The sequence below is a fragment of the Populus euphratica genome, unplaced genomic scaffold (genome assembly GCF_000495115.2).
Source record: "Populus euphratica unplaced genomic scaffold, PopEup_1.0 scaffold6.1, whole genome shotgun sequence".
NCBI classification, from domain to species: Eukaryota; Viridiplantae; Streptophyta; class Magnoliopsida; order Malpighiales; family Salicaceae; genus Populus; species Populus euphratica.
Window position 1 is genome coordinate 4,469,159 of NW_011499849.1, and position 22,987 is coordinate 4,492,145.

The following is a 22,987-nucleotide window of genomic DNA, read 5'->3' on the forward strand; positions in this document are numbered from 1 at the left end:
AATATGTATTAATCTCCAGTTATTTATTATGGTATGGTACGGACGAGTATTCCCTCTATTAATAAGCGAAGGCTGTTGTTGAAACTAATTATTACAAAAAAAAGAAGGATTTTTCCTATAAAAATAAAGATTTTTTAAGTTTTTTACAATAACAAAGATGAAATTGTAATTTTTTATATAAAAAAATTTAAGATATATTTACCACTTTATACTTTATACTTAATATGTATTTATTATTTTAGACTTAATATTTATCAATATTATTTTTTTCTTATCAATAACTTTCATAGTTAACCCTTATCTTAAAATAATATATCTACTTTACACCTGGCATACCTAATGTTGAAACTTGAAATGACACCTTGAAGATTTTTAATTTTTTTTTTCTCTTTCCCTATATATTATTTCTCACTCTTTCTTTTCCTCCTGATAAATATCTTGGATTTTTCACTTGAATTAAAATCAAATAAATCTAATTATATCCGGTACCCTCCTCCGTAAGCAACCTTTACATTTTAAATTACAACTGCATTATAATTGCTTCGTGATGCACAAATATGGCTCGTCATCTTCTCTAGCAACGGGGAGTTGTTTCAATACAATACCGAGGGTTCGAGATCTATACTAAAACAGAATGCTCCAACATTCCAAGATTTGCTTTCGATCTATGTCTTGACACTGGTTTTTGTTCTTCTACTTTATTTCTCTTACAACATTGGACCCCTTCTGATTCCATACAGAGAGTGTTCTTTTTACATGATGGTTTGTTTTTTTGAACATCTTACATTTTCTTGGATCTAGTCCCGTCGACTAGTCAAGTCATACAGGTAATTCCATGCACTTAACTGAAAAAAAAAAATATTTGACGAGCTTTGTGTGCATTATAATTGCTTCGTGATGCACAAAAAGGGCTCATCATCTTCTCTAGCACCGGGGAGTTGTTTCAATACAATATCGAGGGTTCGAGATCTATGCTAAAACAGGATGCTCCAACATTCCAAGATTTGCTTTCGATCTATGTCTTAACACTGGTTTTTGTTCTTCTACTTTATTTTTCTTGCAACATTGGAACCCTTCTGATTCCATACAGAGAGTGTTCTTTTTACATGATGGTTTGTTTTTTCGAACATCTTACATTTTCTTGGATCTAGTCCCGTCGACTAGTCAAGGCATACAGGTAATTCCATGCACTAAACTGAAAAAAAATAAATATTTGACGAGCTTTGTGGATTTTAATCTGTTGCCTGTCTTGAATAATTGGTTTCTCTGATTGAGAAATAACATAAAAATAATGGGCTAATAAATGTAGGGTGACATTATTTTCAAACATAGAGTTGTCTGTTCAGTGACCAGAACCCACCGTTATGAACACCATAAGAATCTAACAATTTCTGGTACATGTCCTCTCTTCAGACAGGGATTTTGAAATTTCTTTGCTCCTCGGTGTCCTTTAGACTGGTCCAAGTTGGGCAATTAAAGGGTAAGGGCCTTCTTGATTGAATCACGGCGCTTTGAGTTCACAATCAAGCTGAACCTGATCCATTTTTCTACACTCATCCAACGGCCAATATCCACCGGTACATAGCCATTGCACCCATATCTCTATAACACAACGTCGGTTCCCCTATGATCTCGGGGCCCGCCCTCTTGCCTTAAGACAGACCTTACGAGATTCGAGTGTTGACTTGTATGGAGATCCCGTGATATGTCATCTCGGTCCTTGTAGCTTGAGACTTGTCGATATCCATCCTGGAACAGTAAGGTTTCACTGTCACATTCAAGCATGGGTAAATTGCTGACGGTGACTTATTGCTGGGCCATTTTTTAACTTTGTCGGGAAATTTCCTCAGACGCTCTATGTGAGCAGATAGAGTTGAGAGGGATGAGAAAAAAAGGGAGTCATTGTGATCTTCCTCTTGCTTGTTTGAATGGGACGAATATGAAAATAAAATGAAAGAAAGGACATTAGAGAGAGATCAGGGAGAGATAGTTTAGTGATAAAATTGCATGTACGTGAAATCCATAACCATTATCATTGTCGGTGAATATTTTTATAGGATTTTGAGTATAAAACAAAACTGAAATCTGCAAGTACTTATTGTTTTTTTCAACTATCCACGTATGTGTAAGACTTGGGAGGCAGAAGGAAAAGAGACGATAATGCGTCGACAAACCTGCTTCTCTAACCAAAAAATAAAATAAAAAAGAAAAGCTAAGAAATATGAGAAAAATATTGAATATATATATTTGTTTATTGTGGATTGGAATACTAATTTGATGATTTTACCATTGAAAAAACTTATTATAAACTATATTTTTTTAAGGGTGAAATAATATTTTCATTTGGTATATTTTAGAATTGTTAAAGGGTATCTCACACTTTTCATTATTATTATGTGGGTAAATGATTTTTTTTTTATCATTAAAAGCAAGTAATCATTTAATTATAGTCTATGAATCTTTTTTGATAATTTATATTTTTTTCTACACTATAATGACTCTATTATCTTAAAAAGCAAATAACTACATATTCTTCCAAATCAATTACTATGGATAATTTTTTTTTACAATAACTTTCATACTCACCTTTATCTATCGCTCCATAACCTATAGTTCCTCCCCGTCCATTAGCACCGCTCCCCATCCGACCGCCTGCAACTGGGCCACCTGGAGTGCAAAATGGCGAGATGAGAACTAGTGACTCAGATTCTGACCAGGAGGAATTAAATCCCACTGGGACTACCCCTTTGCTTTATTTTTTCAAAGTTAAGTTTCTAGAATGCCTATAAATACAAAACAATACCTAACTTGGATCTAAGTTTCTTTCTTATAAAAGACAATGACTTTTAAAGCTCGATTTTAGAGGTTTAATCATCATCTAAAGCTCAACTTTAGAGGTTTAAACATCATCTCAAAGATAACTTGGTGTTTTATTTAATGGCCATGATAATTAAAAAAATTATATATTTGTTTAATTTTATTATTTAATATTAAACTAATTGAAAATAAATAATTATTTTTTCTATTTATTTAAAGTTATCACAATTTCCAACAACCATTTATATTTTTAGGATTGATGTTTGAAAATGCAAATATCTAATTTTTATCATATAATTAAGTAAAAATTATTTTAAATATTTTTTATTTAACTCAACTAAATCTATGAACCGTGTTACGTGTAACCAAGATTATCTAATATGTCATTATCTTAGTAATTAAAAAAATTTATTTTTATCTTTTAAGTTAATTCATATTTTTGTTGGTCATCTAACTTATTTTTAAGCCCATGAAATCAATTAATTTACATTTAGTTAGTTTTTATATAATTTAATTAGAAACTTCTACTGGATAAAGAACTAATTTAAAAGATTTGCTTGTTTGAATTTAATGACATTGGACAAAAAAAACCCTTATTTTTTTTAGTATTTCTTCTTATGTTTTTAAAAAATCAGTCTAACTCATAATAAAATATAAATCAATGGACTTATCTTGAGTCCTGACCTCGAAAAACACTAATGTAATTTATTATTAATATAAATGAGAAAGATATATTTTTATGGCTAATTACATCATTCAATTTTAATTTTTAAAAAAATAAGTACATGATTTTTGTTCTAATTTTGTTGAAAAACTCCATTTGATTTAAACATCATCTCAAAGATAACTTGGTATTTTATTTAATGTTGATGATGATTAAAAAAATTATATTTTTTTAATTTTATTATTTAATACTAAAAAAAATAATTTTCATAGATAATTATTTTATTTAAGATTATCAAAATCTCCAACAAACATCTATATTTTTTGGATTGATGTTTGAAAATACAAATATTTAATTTTTATCATATAATTAAGTAAAAATTATTTTAAATATTTTTTATTCAACTCAACTAAGTCCATGAATCGTGTTGTGTGTGACCAAAATTATCTAATATGTCATTATCTTAGTAATTAAAAAAATTATTTTTATTTTTTAAATTAATTCATGTTTTTGTTGGTCATCTAAATTATCTTTAAACCCATAAAATTAATTAATTTACATCTACTTAGCTTTTATATAATTTAATTGGAAACTTCTACTAGATAAGGAATTAATTTAAGAGATTTCAAGATTTGCTTGCTTCTTTGAATTTAATGACATTAGACAAAAAAAAACCCTTAATTTTTTAGTATTTCTTTTTATGTTTTTAAAAAATTAGTCCAACTCATAATAAAATATAAATCAATGGACTAATCCTAAGTCCTAACTATATTAGCTAATGTGACCTCGAAAAACACTAATGTAATTTATTATTAATATAAATGAGAGAGAGATATTTTTATGGCTAATCACATCATTCAATTTTAATTTTAAAAAAAGAAGTATATGATTTTTTTTCTAATTTTGTTGAAAAACTCCATTTAAAAAAGGAATAAAATAAAAATGTTTTAATTTACCATATATATATAACAATCATCAAGAACCTCAAACCACAACTCCATAACCAACCTAAGATATAATTATAAACAAACCATACAAGTTTCCTTTTAAAAACAACTACTCATGACCAAATTTACCCCACCTAGTGTAAAAATCTAATTAAAAAAAGAAAAGAAAAGACAATTATTACCTAAACAAATGTCACCGATATATGGTGGAAGACAAGCTAATTAAGTAAGATAAAAAATACCTTCATTTAGTCTAGAAAAATGGCTTTTACCTCCTATAGCTAAAAAAGAAATTAAGGATCATGTTGGAACTCTAAAAATTGTAGAATATTGACAAGTCGTTAACTACAGGGGCATAAATGAAACATCATTGCAACTGGAAAGACTAAAATATATTTTACCAAAAATAAACTTCACCTGCAAAAAGATTTCACTGAAAAGTGAAAAGAATAACAGATTTCTTGCACCTTTATTACTTCAACTAGCTACTAAGATTCTAAGCCCTTCACTCTCTTTCTCTCTTTCACACCACTTCAAAATCACTACGCTTTCCCTCACTATCCCTCACTTTCTCCCAAACCAAACATGCATCTCTTCTTCTATCTCCTTCTTCTCTCCTTCTCCCTCTCTCAAAATCTCTCTTCACCAACAGAACTTGAACTCCTAATGCAAATCAAGGCTTCTTTAGACCCGCAAAACAGGTTGTTGACATCATGGGAGCCCAACAAAGACCCATGTAGTGGTGCCTTCGAAGGTGTGGCATGTAATGAACAAGGCCACGTGGCTAACATTTCCCTTCAAGGGAAGGGTCTTTCAGGCCAAATACCAGCAGCTTTAGGTGGCCTAAAGAGTTTGAGTGGTCTGTTCTTGCATTTTAATGCATTGAATGGAGTGATACCAAAAGAGATTGCTGAGCTGAGTGAACTCAGTGACTTGTATCTCAATGTTAACAATTTGTCTGGAGAGATTCCACCCCAGATTGGTAACATGTCTAATCTTCAAGGTAAGTTAAAAAGTTAAATCCTTTTTTCTTTTAACGTTGCAAATTATTATATATATTAATGGAAATATACTGGGAATATTTGTTGTGTGAAAAGTTTCAATCTTGTAGTATAATCAATCCATTTTCATTTCTCTGTTTTTTTTTCTTCATAATTTAATTGTTTTCTAGGTTCTTTTTATCTCAGCATTTCAAAGATTGAATTTACTTCCTTGGAAGCTCACATCTTGGCTGCTCTTTCTCTCTGAAATACACAGCTTGCTTGCATTGGGTTTCCATTTTTGGCCATATAGATTTTCTTACATTCTTAATTAAAATAAAACAAAGGTTTGGTATTGATATCTGATTTTGGTTTGTTTATTTTTTGAATTCAACAACACTTCAAAGTTCAATGTCCTCCTTGATCAATAACAGAAAGCAAAGGCCAAAAAATAGAAGAAGTTCCCCTTCCATTTATGTGTAAATGATTACTTTAATAATGAAAAGATCGAGAGTCCTCCATTATTATTTAGATGGTCAGAAGTTATTGCTTCTTTCCTTTCTGAAGATTCATTCCTGTGGCTTATGGTGGGGTCAGTGTTTTTTAAACAGTGCACCCGTGAACCTGGAATCTTTACTCCCAACAATTGATATCTTCCGCTTTACAGTTATAGCTTGTAGAGAACTTTAAGTTTGTTTCTTGATTTATTGCTTATTTTGCTTTAGCACATCTTATCATAAGCTACCTTGTGGAATTTCAAGGACGCCACTGCTACCAAATGGGGGATCTTTTGCAACTGAGTATTAATTTTGCTCTCTGCGTACAGTTTTGCAGCTTTGCTACAATAAGTTGGCTGGGAGTATACCAACACAACTGGGATCTCTGGAAAAGATCAGTGTCCTTGCTCTGCAATATAATCAACTAACTGGTGCAATTCCTGCGAGCTTGGGGGATTTGGAGTTCTTGTCAACGTTGGTTTTGAGCTTTAATGGCCTTTTTGGTCCGATACCTGTAAAATTAGCTAGAGCTCCTCTGCTAAAAACTCTAGACATTCGTAACAATAGTCTCTCCGGGAATGTACCTCCAGGTAAAATGGTTTCTTCAACTATAGCATATCCTAATGTATGCTTTCTATTACTTGTTTGTTGATGTCATGGGAAAGTAAGGGTAGACTTCTGATTTGACTTGTTTTTTTCTTTTCTTTTCTGTTTTTGTGGCTGAAAATGAAGCTTTGAAGAGGCTAACTACTGGATTTCAATATGGAAACAACCCTGACTTATGTGGCGTTGGGTTTTCTAACCTTGAAACATGTGTGACTTCTGATCCTAATAAACCTGAACCTTCCAAACCTAATGTTGCTTTGCCAAAGGACATCCCAGAGTCTGCAAACCCTTCCAATTGCAGTAAAAGTGACTGTTCACATCTGACGAAAACCCCAAGAAATGGTATCATATTCGGGGTGATTGGAGTTTTCATTGCAATGTCTGGCTCCGGGTTTCTGATGTTCTCATGGTACCGTCGCCATAAACAGAAAATTGGAAGTGCTTCTGACACTTTGGATAGCCGTCTTAGCACTGACCAGGCGAAGGAGGTTTACAGGAAGAGTGCCTCCCCGCTAATTAGCCTGGAATATTCCACTGGGTGGGACCCCTTGGCCATTGATCGAAGCAGAAGTGGGTTTTCTCAAGAAGTTCTTGAGAGCTTCATGTTTAATTTAGAAGAGGTGGAGCGTGCAACTCAGTGCTTCTCGGAGGTGAATTTGTTGGGGAAGAATAATTTCTCGGCTACCTACAAAGGGATCCTGAGAGATAGGTCAGTTGTTGCTATAAAGTGCATCACCAAAACAAGTTGCAAGTCTGATGAAGCTGATTTTTTGAAGGGGTTGAAGATATTGACCTCATTGAAACACGAAAATCTGGTGAGATTGAGAGGTTTTTGCTGCTCAAAGGGAAGAGGGGAGTGTTTCCTCATCTATGATTTTGTTCCCAATGGAAATTTGGTGCAGTATCTTGATGTGAAGGATGGCAGTGGGAAGGTTCTTGAATGGTCGGCTAGAATTTCTATCATAAATGGCATTGCTAAAGGCAAGTGTATCTTCTTGCTTGCAGAAGTTGCAGTAATTGTTTTGTTTTCTCACTGTTTCCTTCTTTTTATCTTGATGTTAGCTTGACTTCCTGCTAAAGTTTTAGAAATGGCCATTACTAATGTCTTTTCAAGTATGCTATTGTATATGAGGGTTTTATGTGGGTTTGGATTTTGGAGGCAATCGAGGCAAAGGCTGAGTTAACCATATGATTGCCACAGATGATGGAGGCTGTGATCTATTGAGATAGACTGCAAACCTTATCGAGACATGCATTTGTTGAAGCTGGAATTACAGTTATTTTATTGTCATCTAGATCCAGTTAATGATCATTCTAATGGCCATTACAAATGATTTTTGCATGAAGTTGCAAAATACCTGTGCAGTATTGAGCAAATAATATGCTAACTCCTTCGACCTATACTGAAGCTTTGTTCCTTCCTATCCAGGTATTGCGTACTTGCATGGAAGTAAAGGAAATAAACATGCTCTAGTTCATCAGAATATATCGGCTGAGAAAGTGTTCATCAACAGACTGTATAATCCCTTGATCTCAGATTCAGGCCTGCACAAACTCCTTGCGGATGACATTGTCTTCTCCATGCTCAAAGCCAGTGCTGCCATGGGATATTTGGCTCCTGAATACACAACCACTGGCCGTTTCACAGAAAAGAGTGATGTTTATGCATTTGGCATGATTGTACTTCAAATCCTCAGTGGAAAACGTAACATCACCCAGTTGACTCTCCACGCAGCTGAGTCATGCAGGTATGAAGATTTTATTGATGCAAATCTTGGAGGAAACTTCTCAGAATCAGAGGCAGACAAGCTTGGAAGAATAGCCCTTCGTTGCACTAATGAATCTCCTGTTCACAGGCCAACCGCGGAAACTGTGATGCAAGAACTAAGCGAATCTATTGTCGCTGCTTAATTTATTTGAAATTATGGTCTTTTTGTCTCAATTTTCGGACAAGAAGAGGGAAGTTGTAGATGCGTCACTAACCACTAGCTGATGTCGACACTCCTTTCACTAATATCTAACTGCACTGTGTTGTCTTGAGGACTCAAGATACTGTGAACGTCGTATCTGTGACCTCCCTTCGAGCCAGTCGTAATATCCTAGGGGGTTGTCTGAAATGAATTTAGTCATGCACCAAGTGAGTATCTGTTTTCTTAATAAGCAGACTAAGTTTGTTTTAGTTGCATTCAAAGTTCTTGCGGGTTTATGTTACTCCATGCATGTTGTAGCGCATGAGAACTGGGAAACCCTTTCATGAATCTTTCTTCGCCCTCAAATCCTCGGAACTGGGAAACCCTTTCATGAATCTTTCCTTGGGGTTCTCTTCCTCTATTCCAAGGAATCAAACACCATTGACACAAAATGACCTGGCCTTGCATAGCCACTGCAATCTATTATCTTATTGGCAAGGTACAATTGGTTTTCCATAGATAGCAAGGTTATGGTGAGCTCTGCGTCATAGATTATATAGCTCAACTAATTTCTTTGTGGTTGGAAGATTGAACACGTTCAAACCCATTTTATTGAATTTTTATTTGATTTTATTATTGGAGTTAATTTTATTTAGTTTGGACTTCCATCTTATTTTAGTAGATTGCTGGTGTAATTGTTGGAAATGTTTTGATTATGGTTTACTTCAACTATTTAAGTGTTTTTTTTTATGAGATTGACACTTTTTAATGATTGATTAAAGAAATTGCATGCATAACTTGTAGTCTTTTATAATAACCAAAACCCAGTAATTGCCACTCATTAGAATCGTTTATTTTTATTTTTATTATTATTATTATCAATATCCTTAAAAGAATGAAAAAACAAAATCAATAACCAAAATATATCAGAATCCCTTTTCAATATGTCACTCTCCAAACCACGATCCGTTCCAAAAAAAACCCCTCCCAATCTCTTCAATTCGATATTTGTTAGCAAATAAATAAATGCCCATAGCTTCCTCTGATCTCCTCTGCTGTTATGTTTTATTCTTCACACAGAAAAGAAATGACAACGAAAGAAAAAAGAAGGAAAATAAACCAAAAAAAAAGAAAAGAAAAACATTAATGAAGCTTTGCTATATCCTAAAGGACGATCAACATTAATGAAGCTTTGCTATATCCTAAACGACGATCAAAGATAAGTCTTGTTTGTTTTTATATTTTAAAAATATATTTTAAAAAATTAAATTATTTTATTTTTTTATTTACTTTAAATTAATATTTTTTGATGTTTTTAAAACATTTTAATTTACTTATATTAAAAATAATTTTTAAAAAATAAAAAAATATTATTTTAATATATTTTTAAATAAAAAATATTTTTTAAAAAAACCACAACAATACTTTTAAAAAAAAATCTAATGTTAAAGTCCACAGTAATTAAATAAAAAATATTTAAAAAAAAATCATAACAATACTTTAAAAAAAATCTAGTGTTAAAGTCTACGATGACATTTATTTTTTTCTATTAATTATTAATACTATTAAATTTCACAATGACATGTAACAAGCTTCACAGTACCATGTATGGTAATCATGCCACATTGTTTACTTTTGTTTATTTTTTTGGTTAGTTTTTGAAGCTCGATGAAACAACAGCCTTAATTTTAGGACGTCGCCAGCGAAGGGAATTGGTAACTTAACCACATTGCATTAAACAAATAATAATTGTCAATTGTTATAAAATGAACCATTATTCTAAAATACCTAGATAGAAGACATGTCTTTTTTTGGTATCATATCATATATACAAAAGTACTATTTGGATAGTTTATCTTTTTAATTAGCAGTTTGATTTGTAAAATAAACAGAAATTAAATGCTAACAAGAAATTGAAAAGTTGCTTAATTCGATAGCTTAAAATAAAAATGAAAATTATAATATTTTTTCTGCCAACGACCTCTTCCTTCCCTCCATTAAATACCAAGAAAGAAATGTAGGGGGTAATAAATTGGCTACCCTCTTAATAACCTAAGATATATTAATTTGAGTTCAAATAACTAACCATAGGAGATTAACTCTAGTAGAGAGAATATGAGAAAGAGCAAAACTACAACCTATCAATTAGTTTTAATCAAGTTATTTGTATGCTATTGATTTAAAGAATTATAAGAAAAAAATAAATAATAATCATAAAAATAAAGATTAAAGTTAATATAAAAATTAAATTAAATTAAATTTTTTAAAAAATCAAACAAAATAGATAGTAGTCAAAAATTTAAATATCAAATTTGGTATAATAAAAAAATAATATGATATTTTTAAATTTTTAACAACTTTGAAAAATTGTTTTTTATTCAAAATAAAATAAAAATATTTTCTCAAAAATCAAGATAAATTTTTTAACAATAAAGTATTTTTTATTAATAAATAATATTTTTCATTGATTAATTTTTTAATAATAATTAAATATAAAAAATAAAAAATAATTTCTCACAAATAAATTTCTATAAAACAAACGCACGGATTGCCGATGTCTTATTTAGTACAATGTTGAAGAGCAAAAGAATTTAGTTTTCATCCAAGTAAACTTAACTTCGCCTCTTTATTTCGTGGCGAGGTTAGCTTGTCACAGGTGGCTATATTCTGTGAGGAGGACTTTAACATGCACCGCTGGCAATTCTATCCATTTCGTTGCTTAATCAGCAAGGAAAAAAAAATAAAAAAGAAGTAAATTTTCTGACCCCACTAGTTTCAACAACTGTCTTAAGCTCGCAGTGATCCTAATTAATTACAACCATGCAAGATGATTATTATTATTTATTTATTATTTCAGCTAAATTGCTACTATTTAAGCAATTGCCAAAAGTATATTCTTGGATTATATATGCAACCCCATATATATATATATATATATATTTTTTTTTTTTTTTGGGGGGGTTAAGATCTAACGCGGTTCGTAGATATTTCTCAGACTCTTTAGAGACCCAACGCCTCCACCAAAAACTCAGTCTCAATTCTCAACTCTCAACACCCAACACCCCACAGAAAGAACACCAAACGTAGAGGAGAGAAGCTGAAAGAAATACTAGGAGATCAGAGTAAATTAGAGATTATGAAGCTGGTTTGGACCCCAGATACAGCTTTGAAAGCTTATGTTTGTACTGTCAAAACAGTAAGAAAATCCCGACCTTAAACGCGCAACTCTACTTTTTATGTCTATTCTCTATTAATTTCATTTTTAATTTACTTATTTTTCATTTTTTTAATCTTTATTGCAGTGTGGGGATTCTAAAGGATCGAGTGTAGCAGAACTTCTCTCGGCCATGGCTGCCGGTTGGAACGCAAAGCTAATAGTTGAATCCTGGTCCAAGGCTGGCCCGATAGCGACGAGCATCGGCCTAGCCGTGGCGGCTAAGCATACGTGTGGAAGACATGTGTGTGTAGTCCCAGATGAAGGGTCTAGATCGGAGTATGTAAAGGCCATGCATGGCGTCGGCATGAGGCAGACAGAGGTGCTGGTAGGAGAAGCAGAAGAGGTGATGGCAGGGCTTGTGGGGGTGGATTTTCTGGTGGCGGATTGTAGGCGGAGGGATTTTGTTAGGGTTTTAAGTTTTGCTAAGTTGAGCCATAAAGGTGCCGTGTTGGCGTGCAAGAATGCCTTTCAACAGTCTGTTTCTGGGTTTAAATGGCATGGGGTGCTTGAGAGAGGGACACGTGTTGTTAAAACTGTGTATTTGCCTGTTGGGCAAGGATTGGATATGGCTCATATAGGGAGTAATGGTGGGAATGAGAGTTCAAAAGGTGGTCCTAGCCGTTGGATTAAGCATATCGATCGAAAATCAGGTGAGGAACATGTATTTCGTGAACAAAAATCTTGATGTAATTACGAGAAACACAAAGGTAGTGACGAGAGTCCAGAGACTTAATGAGTAGTAGTTCCCAAACCTAAATGGAGTATGTATGTACTAAAATAAAATATAGTTGTACTTAATTTGATGTGGATTAATTATAATGCCTTTTGAATGGAAAGTATCGCTCATTTAATTTCATTCAAAGATTTCTTAATTTTTTTCCTTGATGTCATGTTCATTATTGATAATACTCTAGAATCCAGAATATTAAGCATCTTGAGAATATTAAGTAGCTGGAGTTTTTGATAGTTTGAATAATGGATGATTACATGTATATTAATCTTTTAATTTTCATAACTGATGATCATATGTTTATATTAATTTTTTAATTTTCATAACTAAGGATACAGAAGGTTGGTGATCAAGGTACGAGTTCTTGCAAAAAAAATTTTTTTTGTGGGATTTAGGTTTTTCTGATAATTAAGTTAATGATTTTTTAATGAGGAGTTCTAGTAAATAAATATTAAATTTAAAAAATATTTATTTTTAATTCATGCATAGTAAATACTAAGAATATATTGTAATGGAGTGAATATTATAAACTTTTTATTTAGATTGTTCAGAAAATATTTATAATTTTTATATCTTAAATGTTTTATTTTTCTTTTAATTCGAGGAGTTTTAATTTTTTTCTCTTCATATTTCACATCCAACTTCACATCCAACTAGGAGAGGGAATCCTTGCATCAATATTAATATTGATATAAGTATTTTTTTATATGATATTAATGTTGATAAGAGAATTACATGTCAATAAAAAATGACCCAACATTATCTATTATCCCATATTAATGATAATGGGATTAATTTGATTGATGTATGAGCGACTCTTAGAGGATTTTTTTGTAAGGCTAGGGTGTAAAGATATGATGATCCTAGATTTCTATGTTATGGGCTTGAATTCAAAATAATCCTCGACTTAAAGATATTCGATTAAGTATTTTATTAGATCCATGGATTTTTTGGCCTGTTAACCGAGTCTACAAGTTTTGAGTTTAATATCTTACTAGATTCATAGATGTATGAACCTGATGTTTAGCCGAATCTAAAAGAATTGATTTTGATATCTTGTTAAACTTTTATTTCCAAGTTTTGATTTTTGTTAAGTTTCTATGTTGGGTTTTTTTTCTTCTTGTTCTTTTTTAGCCAAGAAAATTGATTTTAGTATGGAATGCAATACATCTCTAATAAACTATCATTTTCATTTATTATAAACTTATTATTTAAAAATAATCTACTAAAATTTTCATATACACTAAGTGATCATGATTGGTTGGTTAAGATGAGTATTGTTATTTTATCCTTAATTGAAACTTTATCTTTTGGTTTAGAATTCAACAAATGTGATGCTTTGTGTGTTTTGTAGAAACATGAGGTGTCAAATTCAACAAATATGTTGATATATATTTTTTTTTCATCAAAAAAATAAGGAAAATGTGCAAGTTTAAATTTTAGTCATCACTTTTTAGTTGATGGAGTTTAATAGACCTGGAGTTAATTAAAAGATTTGTTTCAATTTTCAGCTTTTATATCTAATTATTATTTTTGATGGCATTTCTTGATAAATTTATCCTCTTGAATATAAGTTTGAAATTATTAGAATCTATTTAGCTTTATAATTCAATCGTGTGTTTAAAAAATTGAATTTTTTTAATTTTAAATTATTATTTTTTTATATTTTAAAATTATGTTGATGTATTAATATTAAAAATAAAATTAAAAAATATTATTTTAATATATTTTCAAATAAAATACTTTAAAAACAAACCTTTAACACAATACAATAAGCGCGTGAGTTGATGAAATGTCCAGAGAAAAGGCCTTCCAGCCACGAGGAAAGTACCCAGTCATGGTCTTAATCGTTCAAGCAGATGTCCTAATATCTGAACGATCAGAATCTGTGATAGAAAATATCATCACTGCTTTCAATTTTTTGTATCATGATCTGAAGTATGATAAAATTTGTTCCAGGAAATTAAGCAGTCGTATAGCCATTATTGAAAAGACATTTTAAGATCAACACACTTTCGGAATATGTGCAAAAGCATTGTGAAGAATCCTCGGATTTCAAATTGAAAGAAGATAATCGTGAGGCCTTCTGTTATCCTGACTAATGAATCAGACACTCTGCTCCATTCTATGATTCTCTATGGATTACACTTGGTTTTAGACAAAGTGCAATGATTTAGCCTGTTTATTTATTCTGTGAACAAGATTTAAAATAAAGCCATTCTTTTTTGTTTGGAATTTCGGGAAAACACAAATAACTCATTGAGAACATCCAACTTCTTCAAGAACATGAAGTCAGATGCTTGTTACATGCAATGTGGTCTTTACATCAAATCAACTAACATCCATGTTATTAGTCTTGAAGCTCCCTTTCTAATCATAAAAGAAAGAGCAGTCCTGTGCAGCTCTAAGCACCTCCTTGCAATCATGAAGATCGCAATCTACAAGTACAAAATCTGCCCCTCTGTTGCCCTTTGATAATAGGGTCTTGGCATCTCCTATGACAAACTTAACACAGTCTGCATAAGGTCCTGGAGCATTTCTTGATGCACAAATATTGGGTTTTGTTGGTATAATACAGACCACATTGCCACCAGTTTGATGTGCAGCTGCTACTAATGACAGTATGGTGGATCCATCAATGCTAGCGGACGCTATCACCACGAGTTGTCCAGGGCTGATATGAACTCGGCTACATCAAGCTCCTTTTCTCTTGTTCCCTATCAAATAAAGCATCCAAATCAGAAAAAAGAAAACAGTACGCAAAACATTCTTCTCACAAAACTTTGAGAATTTTGTAGGAGATTTGATATATAAGATGCTATTGCCGACCATTTTCAGGGCATAGAGATAAGCTGTGGTGGCATTTTCAGCTGACAAACTAGCCATTTTTTTTAGCTGACAAACTAGCCATATTTTATTTGTTTTGTTTTAGAGTGTTCGGTACTGTTTTAAAGAGGCTTAATGCAATAATAAAAGATTTGAGATCTATACAATAAATTTTAAATTTTAAATTCGAATCAAAATATACATATTTTATAAGAGTTTGAAACAGCCAGGATTTTACTTGCTCACTTTAAACCATAAAATATAATTTTCAAGAGGTAATGTTTTCTCGAATCCAAAATAAATAAATAAAAAAGTGTTTGGTACCGAAATGAATTATAGTATGTTTCATGTGTTGCTGGCGTGAGCGACAACCACATAAGATATACTTGTGCGCCATTAATTATTTGCATGCAAGCAACTAAGGGAGGTGTTTATTGAAGAATTAGAAATTCTGCTCAATCACCACCTGGTGCAGAATCGTAAATTAAAACAGAAGGCATTGGTTAAAATATCCACATGACCAGGAACAATTTACTTACTCCATCACCGCCTGTCCTTCTGGTCCTAGTGGAAGTATAATATGCCCCATACATACCTCCATATGTGGCTTTGCAAGTCTGAAAAATGGAACTGCGGATTTGTGGCTTTGTTCCTTCAGTTCTGTTATGATCACTCCTATAATTCACACTCTTGTTTTCCCTCTCTATCAGACAAACCACAGTTTCAATCATTGATACACAAGAAAAACAATTCACTAGCACAAAGCAGATATAAACCAATAATAATTTTTATTTTACCATCAGGATGCTCAACTGATGGCTCTTGGCTTGAACCAATGTTGTTTTGATGGTCACTCTTCTCATCCCCAGTTTGCACATCTTCTTTTTCACCCTCATCATCAGACGCTAATTCTTCTATTACTAACGCCTTTGCTCTATCGGTCTGCAATACGTCCCTGCTAGTAGAACTGGAGTATCATACCTGCTAGACTCAAACATGCTACCAAAAGGGAGAGTGAAGAGCGAGTCATCAAATGGATCCCTCCCTCCAAATAGGCTCGGCATCAAACCAAAGCCCGGGAAATTGCCAAAAGGATCACCCATAGCAAAGAAATCATTTCTACCTTGCCTTTCCCTTCCCTCTGCATTTTTTATGGTCTTTCCTCGTAAACACTGGAAAACAAAAAATGGATTCATGGTTTGGTGGTCATCAAAACCAAGCATAAAAGAAAAGGTCCATGAACTGCACAACTCCGCTAAACAGTAAATGAATTCAGAAAAGCCGAATGAATGTTACTGCTGGAACAAGAGCATTAACATAATTACCCAGAGAACACTACAATTTCTACCAATGAAACAAGGGGCACAAGAAGACAAGATTCTTACAATTCTTAAGTACGGCGAATGAAGTTCAAAACCTTTTCTTGTAAGAGAGAAATAACAACAAAATTTAAATTTTAATAAGCTTTTGATAATCCAATTTTACAAGGAAAAAGAATTAATCAATCAAACCACAAACCATCAAACCTCTTCTGCCAAATACGTCTTCAATGCTATTGCCAATATAGCAACTCCCAAGAAATGTCAATAATCATTTAGCACTTTCAAATTCACTTAAAGAAAACCATTTTTTATAAGAATCTTACGGTTGAAGTCCTGGCGTGCACGTCTGTCATCCCTGTGGTGTCTTACATGTCTATTGGATTTGCAGGGTATTTAGTAGGCCGTGGGGATTAGTCGTGATGCGCGCAAGCTGGTCCGGACACCCCACGTAAATCAAAAAAAAAAAAACCATTTTTTATATATATTTGAGATGAAAAGATAGGGAGAGAAGGATTTGGATAATGTAACGTAAAATGTCTTCACAACGTTCCTAAAGTAATATACAAAGGCTTGAAAAAACAGGGAAGAAACGACTTTCTGGGGAAGACAATTATAAGAGCCTTTCATACTCTATCTTGTAGCATAAAACGGATAAACAATGGAACTTCTAATGATCTGATCACATAAATACATCATCGAAATAACAAACTGAAAACTGAAAGCCAAAAGAAAAACTGTTTTCAGCTTAATCATTGCTATAATTTCACTGACCAGTGCGAGGACATGTTACCATGTTTGGCAGGAGGGAAATTGAAGGAAAGTGGAAGAGAGAGAGAGAGAGAGTTCACTGGCAAATGAAGCGATTGAGATTTTTGGACCAACGTGGCTGGCCGCACATTTATCAAAAATTTGATTTTTTGTTTTTAATTTTGATGTGTGTTGCATGATTAGGTGTTGAATAAATTTTAGAATTATAAAAAATTTATATGGTAATTAATTTTAGAATTTATAAAATTAATTAAGTTATATGTAAGTTAACTTGAAGATTTTTATTAAAAAAAATTAATTATTTTTTTATTTTTAAATATTTTAATAAAAATAAATTAAAAAACTATTATTTTAATCTATTTTTTAAAATATTTTAAAAAATAATTCAAACAAAAAAGGAGAGGGAGAGAAGGAACCCAAAAAGCGCAGTCCTCTGTTTTCGTGGTGAGAAATTATAACTACCGAGAACTGGACACGTGTAGTTAAAAAGAACACGACACGTACTTAGTTTCTGTTTTCTTCCCATGTTCGGCCCATTTGTCTGAATTTTGAATTGCATTTCCCGGCCTCTTCGATTTTTTTGGCTTTTTTCTTTTTCGATCCCTTTTATTCCTTCTTTCCTTTTCATTTCTGTTATACTACGGAATCTTTTTTTAACAGTGATGATGTTCTCGGATCAATATATATATATTCATCAGAACTAAATATATTCAAGACGAATTTTAGATATCTTGGAAATTTTAAAATCCAAAGTTATCACATCAGGAACAAGCTGTTATTTACACCCTCTGTTACAAAATTTAATGCCAAATCTTTATCACCAAGTTGTCACTTCAATCCTTTGAAGCACGTCTTCAGAGAACAGTTTATGTTTTTGTTTTATTTATTTATTTCACTATGTTGGTTATTGTCTTCTTTTTCTTTCTTCTTCACGATCAGAACAATTTTTACCGAACTTACAACAAAAGAGAAGCAAGAACAAACATTTTCATGCTGATGATTTTATGAGTCAAGGGACACTCTAGAAAACAGTCGGGTTAGAAACTCTCCGTCGAACAAATAATAAATAAGGAAAACATTATTGCTATTGGAATCACCAACGGCTCTCACACTATAAATTTGACTGGGAAGACTACACATATTTCACAGAAGCCAGTAAGATGATAAATCATTGATCCTGCTTTAACAAGGCCTAGTTTATGACTCATGGCACACAAGCACAGCGTTGAAGTATATTTTCCGTTTAAACCAAGCATGGAAAGATCCGGCAATGCAAACCAGACTAGTTTCTATATTTCCATTCAAATGGTACAACAAAACTTACAAAAACATCAGCAACGCACCACGTGCTAAAGAATCCACATTCCTTATCTTACAATTCTCAAGCTCCTGATAATCAGAACAATATATAAAACATCAGCCTTTCATGCCATCCCCACTATTCAAGCAACCTAGGTATTGCTTCACCTGATCAGCTTCTCAATGCAATGCTCCCTGTCCCCCCCCTCTGGTTATTTCTACAATATGTCCGGGGGAATGAATGGTTAGGGGCAAATTAGCAGCTGCAAGTTGTATACTGGTTAATTTGCAATCGAACATCTATTGTTACAGAAAAAAAAAACCCAGTTCATGGATGCACAACTGCTGCCTAGAATTCTTGGGAATCAAAATCAGGTTTCGATGGATATTCAATACCCTGAAGTGCAGGCATTCGCCTTGTATCTTCATCTGAATAAGCTGGAATGAACCAGTATCGCTTATCTGCTCCAAACACCTGAAACAAAAGCACAACACATTCGAGAATATTCAGCAGAGGATATGGTTATAACAACTTGACATCCCACATCAACAATTTATTAGGCCTGATGATTGCCCTTTCAACACACCTTGACAATATGCATGTTAAAAGAGGTAAATATCAAGCACGCTGGGAACAATTTCCTAAGATAACTGCAGACCTTGAACACATTCCTTAAAGCTAATAGGCATTTATCATGGCTACATAACATTGGTATGCTAATATGATGTTTTTCTGATTTACAGTGAAAGAGTGCTATGATATTGCACTTTCACAGTGTAGCGAGATTGTTGAGTATGAAACGAGTATTGTATTTTATAGCCATCCTGCCATGAGGATTCTCACACCTTTCACACATAATCTGCCATGAAATAATTCAAAAGGAAATAACATAAGTTCATTAAAGCAGCGACAGGATTAATTTTTACTCTTTCTTAGCTTTCATACAGGCATGAAAGAAAAGAAAAAAACATCAAAAATAATTTGTAGAAAGTACTAGCCTGCTCAAAATTCTTCTTTCGACCAAGGTCATAGCGCCATTTTGGGGTGGTCTTCTTCTCATATGCCTGAAAACAAGACAATACCAGCTCAATCAGCAGATCTTTAACAGAAATGGCTGCAATTCTAAGCATACTTTCAATTATTGTGTATCAGGAGATCCACACAACCAAGGAAATTGAGTACCAAAGACCAGAGCTGTGAACATTCACAAGCATGGGGCAAAGCAACACAATGATGTGATATGAAGACCCTCCAGTGCAGTAGTTAAACTATTCCACAAATACCTACTTGTCTACCAATTTTTATTAGAAATTGACGCTGCAAACAGAGTCATCATAGTTTCTTATACCACATCCACAAAGCATGGAAAGCTTTTTATTAGACATTGAAACTACAAAAAGAGTCACTATGGTTTCTTATACCATATCCACAAAGCAGGCAAAGAGACTCGCCGAATGCCACAGAACAAAAAAGCAAAAGCTGACAGATTGACATCTGGTCTAAATACACAAACTTAGGTGGAAAAAAAAAATTACCTCAATAGTTGTTGTATTGGCAGATACCAGAGATATGTGCATGATCAGAAATCCCAGAACACTCAATGCAAATGCCAGATTTATGACTGTAAAACAACAATAATAGTTTTAGACTACTGCGGACTTCACCATTAAGTAGGTTAGAAAGCTAAGCTCAGTAGAACCTACCAAAGGCAAGAAATGTGGTTGCAAGAGTGCCTGGAGTGCCTGGAATTTCTCCATCACTAAAGAATGCTATGAAGTGTGGTAGAAGAGATAAAGTTACAAGACTTGTCTCAAGAAATGTATAGAACTGCATAAAAAATTTAAGATTGCAATTAATTAGGATATTCTAAGTCAGACTACTGACAATTTGGTACACCCTCACAAATAAAAAGGAACAAACTATTTCTTATAGCAAGCATTTCTATCTGATTATATATTTATCAAAGCTTTAAAAGGTCAACAATGTTTTAAAATCAAGACAATTTCTTCACCTTTGGATTACAAATGAAAAAAAGAGAAAGAAAGTAAGAAGAAGTGAAAAATGAAAACAACACACTCATAAATAATGACATCTGAGTCATCAGGTTCAAAAGATAGACACTGAGATTAATGATGCTGGTGGTTGGCAGTCCACAGAAAATCTTGGCCAGGTTAAACCAAACTCTAAACCAAAAATTGGCGCATTGTCAAACAGCCTAGGCTATAACATCCAAGCTATACAGGAAAGGAGCAAGTTGCTGGTATGATCACAAAATTTGTCACTAAATAAGCATAGGTTGTGTGCTAATATATATACAGGCAGGCAGTTCAAACTTTGTCAAAACTCAAGATACCAGGAGTATATTTAGACAATTAGTTAAGTCCCAAACTTCCTATATGTTAGACAATATGATATGGTAAGAAAACATATTTTCAGCTTCTTATGATGAGCCCTGGATGAAAACATGGAACCATAGATAACTCCCTCAGCTACCCATTGGGACATGAAATAGAACATCAAACCACATTTATGCTTACGATTTAAACAAAACAAGAGCCTATCTTCATTACAATAAACAGCTCCCTTATAACCCAAGGGATGCATCGAAAATCAATTAAAAAAACCAACATTTTGCCAAAAGGCATAGAAAGAAGCAAATCACATTGTTTAAGTTAAACAAGAATTTTGAAATAGGAAACTTCTGCGGGGTGAGGCAGTAAAGCCAACTAACCAAAAATAGAAGGAAATACTTATAATTCAAGGCCCCAACACAATTTACAACCCATACACAATGATGGTCCATCTTTAGCACACACCTCCCACCTGAAAGGAAACAGAACGCCAAATCATCTTCTTTAGTGGAAAAACTAACTAAAGCTAAAGAATGCTACAGAAGAAATCATAGCATAGAAGCTCACAGACAGAACAATGATGGCACCGAGGTGGTTTCAACTGGTTGCACTTCCTGCAATACCGGATTCTTTGATTTAATTGGTCAGACTGCACTCCACTACATTCCGACCCATTCAATGCATCGGCCTCCCCTCTTTCCTCATCAATAGCAGGCCTCCAATTAGGAGGCACACTACCAGGATCAGTTAAAACAACAGAGAAGTAGCTCCATAATAACATCACTAGCTGCAAAATTCAGACAAAATACTCACATAAGCACCAGCTATAACGAACAAATTGCTGTTTTTACACTATTTTAAGCTGAATTTTCTTTTTTTTCTCTCCCAAGTTTCTCAAGAGACCACCTTTTAGCTCCATCTAAATTCTCTGAACTTAAAATTAAAAAAAGAAAAAAAAGTTACTACCATCCTTAAAAACCCACTTTCGAAAACTTAAATCAAACAATTAGGGAAAAAAAGCACAAATCTAAGAAGCAAAAGAACTCTACAGAAACAAACATACATATCACTTTTCTTAATAGAATCTTACCAAAGAATGGAATGTGATCAAGACAGCAAGAGAAACGAGAGAATCAATGTCACCATCATATAAAGCAGGGCCATAATTATTCAAAACAACAGCATAATATGTGACGACAACAACACCAAGCACCAACAAGATCATGATCGAGCCTAAACCCCTTAAGGCCGTACAAAACTTGAACACATTCCAAGCCATAACAGCTCTAGATCTATGCATACTAATAATATAATAAAAAAGGACTCAAACTTTTCAAGTTTTCTTTGATGGGTTTCTAGTAGACTGAATTTTAAGTGAAATTAACTTAAAAGATAAATCTAGACAGGAAGCAAAAAGAAGGTTTTTTTGTCCTGTGGGTTTGGTGTTTTCGAGTGATTTTTTTGTGAATTGTTATATGGTTTATCGAATTTGGGAATTTGAGGATTCCTTGGGCAGGTAAGAAGTGGAATCCATGGTACACAGGACAAATGATGGTTGCGTTATGTGAAGGAGAAGGGGGACAGGGAAACTGTTATATATATGTGTGTGTGTGTGTTTTTGTTTTTTTTTTCTTGATTTTGTCAATTAGTAATTAATGTGTTAGTCAGAGGGAAATTTTTGGGGTTTGATAACGTGGAGTAATTTAACAACTCTCAAAATACAAATTTAGTGATGTTTTTAATGAAATTTATATTTATAATTTTGAAGTATAAAAAATTTAATCTTAAACAAAATTTAATCTTTAAAAATTATACAAAGATCAACCCCTATAGCTTATTATAATAGAAAAAATAAATTAATATTAAAAACAGCCTATCAATGTTTTCATTTAAGGCTTCTAGTTTTATTTTTTATTTTATTTATTTGAAAATGAGTTTGATTATATATATATAACACTAAAGAGATTTTTTAGCATTATGATAATTTCTGGGAAAAAATGTATTCAAGTCATAAAACTATTTTAGGATCCTCATTGCGGTTAGGATTTCAAT

At 32.8% G+C, this 22,987-nt stretch overlaps 3 protein-coding genes and 1 long non-coding RNA gene across 5 annotated transcripts; 2 read left to right on the plus strand and 2 right to left on the minus strand.

Moving 5' to 3' along the window:
• The first annotated feature begins 4,894 nt into the window (after positions 1 to 4,894).
• On the plus strand, positions 4,895 to 8,696 carry LOC105120803 (probable leucine-rich repeat receptor-like serine/threonine-protein kinase At3g14840). The gene is made up of 4 exons (XM_011019185.1): positions 4,895 to 5,431; positions 6,235 to 6,495; positions 6,638 to 7,492; positions 7,941 to 8,696. The coding sequence occupies exons 1-4, from the start codon at positions 5,014 to 5,016 to the stop codon at positions 8,420 to 8,422; spliced, it is 2,016 nt and encodes a 671-aa protein (XP_011017487.1). The 5' UTR covers positions 4,895 to 5,013; the 3' UTR covers positions 8,423 to 8,696.
• A 2,653-nt stretch (positions 8,697 to 11,349) lies between these two features.
• LOC105120804 (uncharacterized) lies at positions 11,350 to 12,474 on the plus strand. Its single transcript, XM_011019186.1, has 2 exons — positions 11,350 to 11,617; positions 11,724 to 12,474. The coding sequence occupies exons 1-2, from the start codon at positions 11,558 to 11,560 to the stop codon at positions 12,321 to 12,323; spliced, it is 660 nt and encodes a 219-aa protein (XP_011017488.1). The 5' UTR covers positions 11,350 to 11,557; the 3' UTR covers positions 12,324 to 12,474.
• Positions 12,475 to 14,624: 2,150 nt separating this feature from the next.
• LOC105120805 (uncharacterized) lies at positions 14,625 to 17,415 on the minus strand. Of its 2 annotated transcripts, XR_841430.1 has the most exons (3): positions 17,288 to 17,415; positions 15,734 to 16,366; positions 14,625 to 15,085 (listed from the first exon to the last, which is right to left on the minus strand). It is a non-coding gene; the product is annotated as an uncharacterized LOC105120805 (long non-coding RNA). The 2 variants fall into 2 exon arrangements; XR_841429.1 differs by lacking the exon at positions 17,288 to 17,415 and having other exon boundaries at positions 15,734 to 16,816.
• A 1,089-nt stretch (positions 17,416 to 18,504) lies between these two features.
• On the minus strand, positions 18,505 to 22,526 carry LOC105120806 (probable protein S-acyltransferase 14). Its single transcript, XM_011019187.1, has 7 exons — positions 22,026 to 22,526; positions 21,503 to 21,722; positions 21,316 to 21,407; positions 20,288 to 20,411; positions 20,120 to 20,205; positions 19,583 to 19,648; positions 18,505 to 19,058 (listed from the first exon to the last, which is right to left on the minus strand). Exons 1-7 carry the CDS (start codon positions 22,233 to 22,235, stop codon positions 18,933 to 18,935), a joined length of 924 nt encoding a protein of 307 aa, XP_011017489.1. The 5' UTR covers positions 22,236 to 22,526; the 3' UTR covers positions 18,505 to 18,932.
• Positions 22,527 to 22,987: the final 461 nt, after the last annotated feature.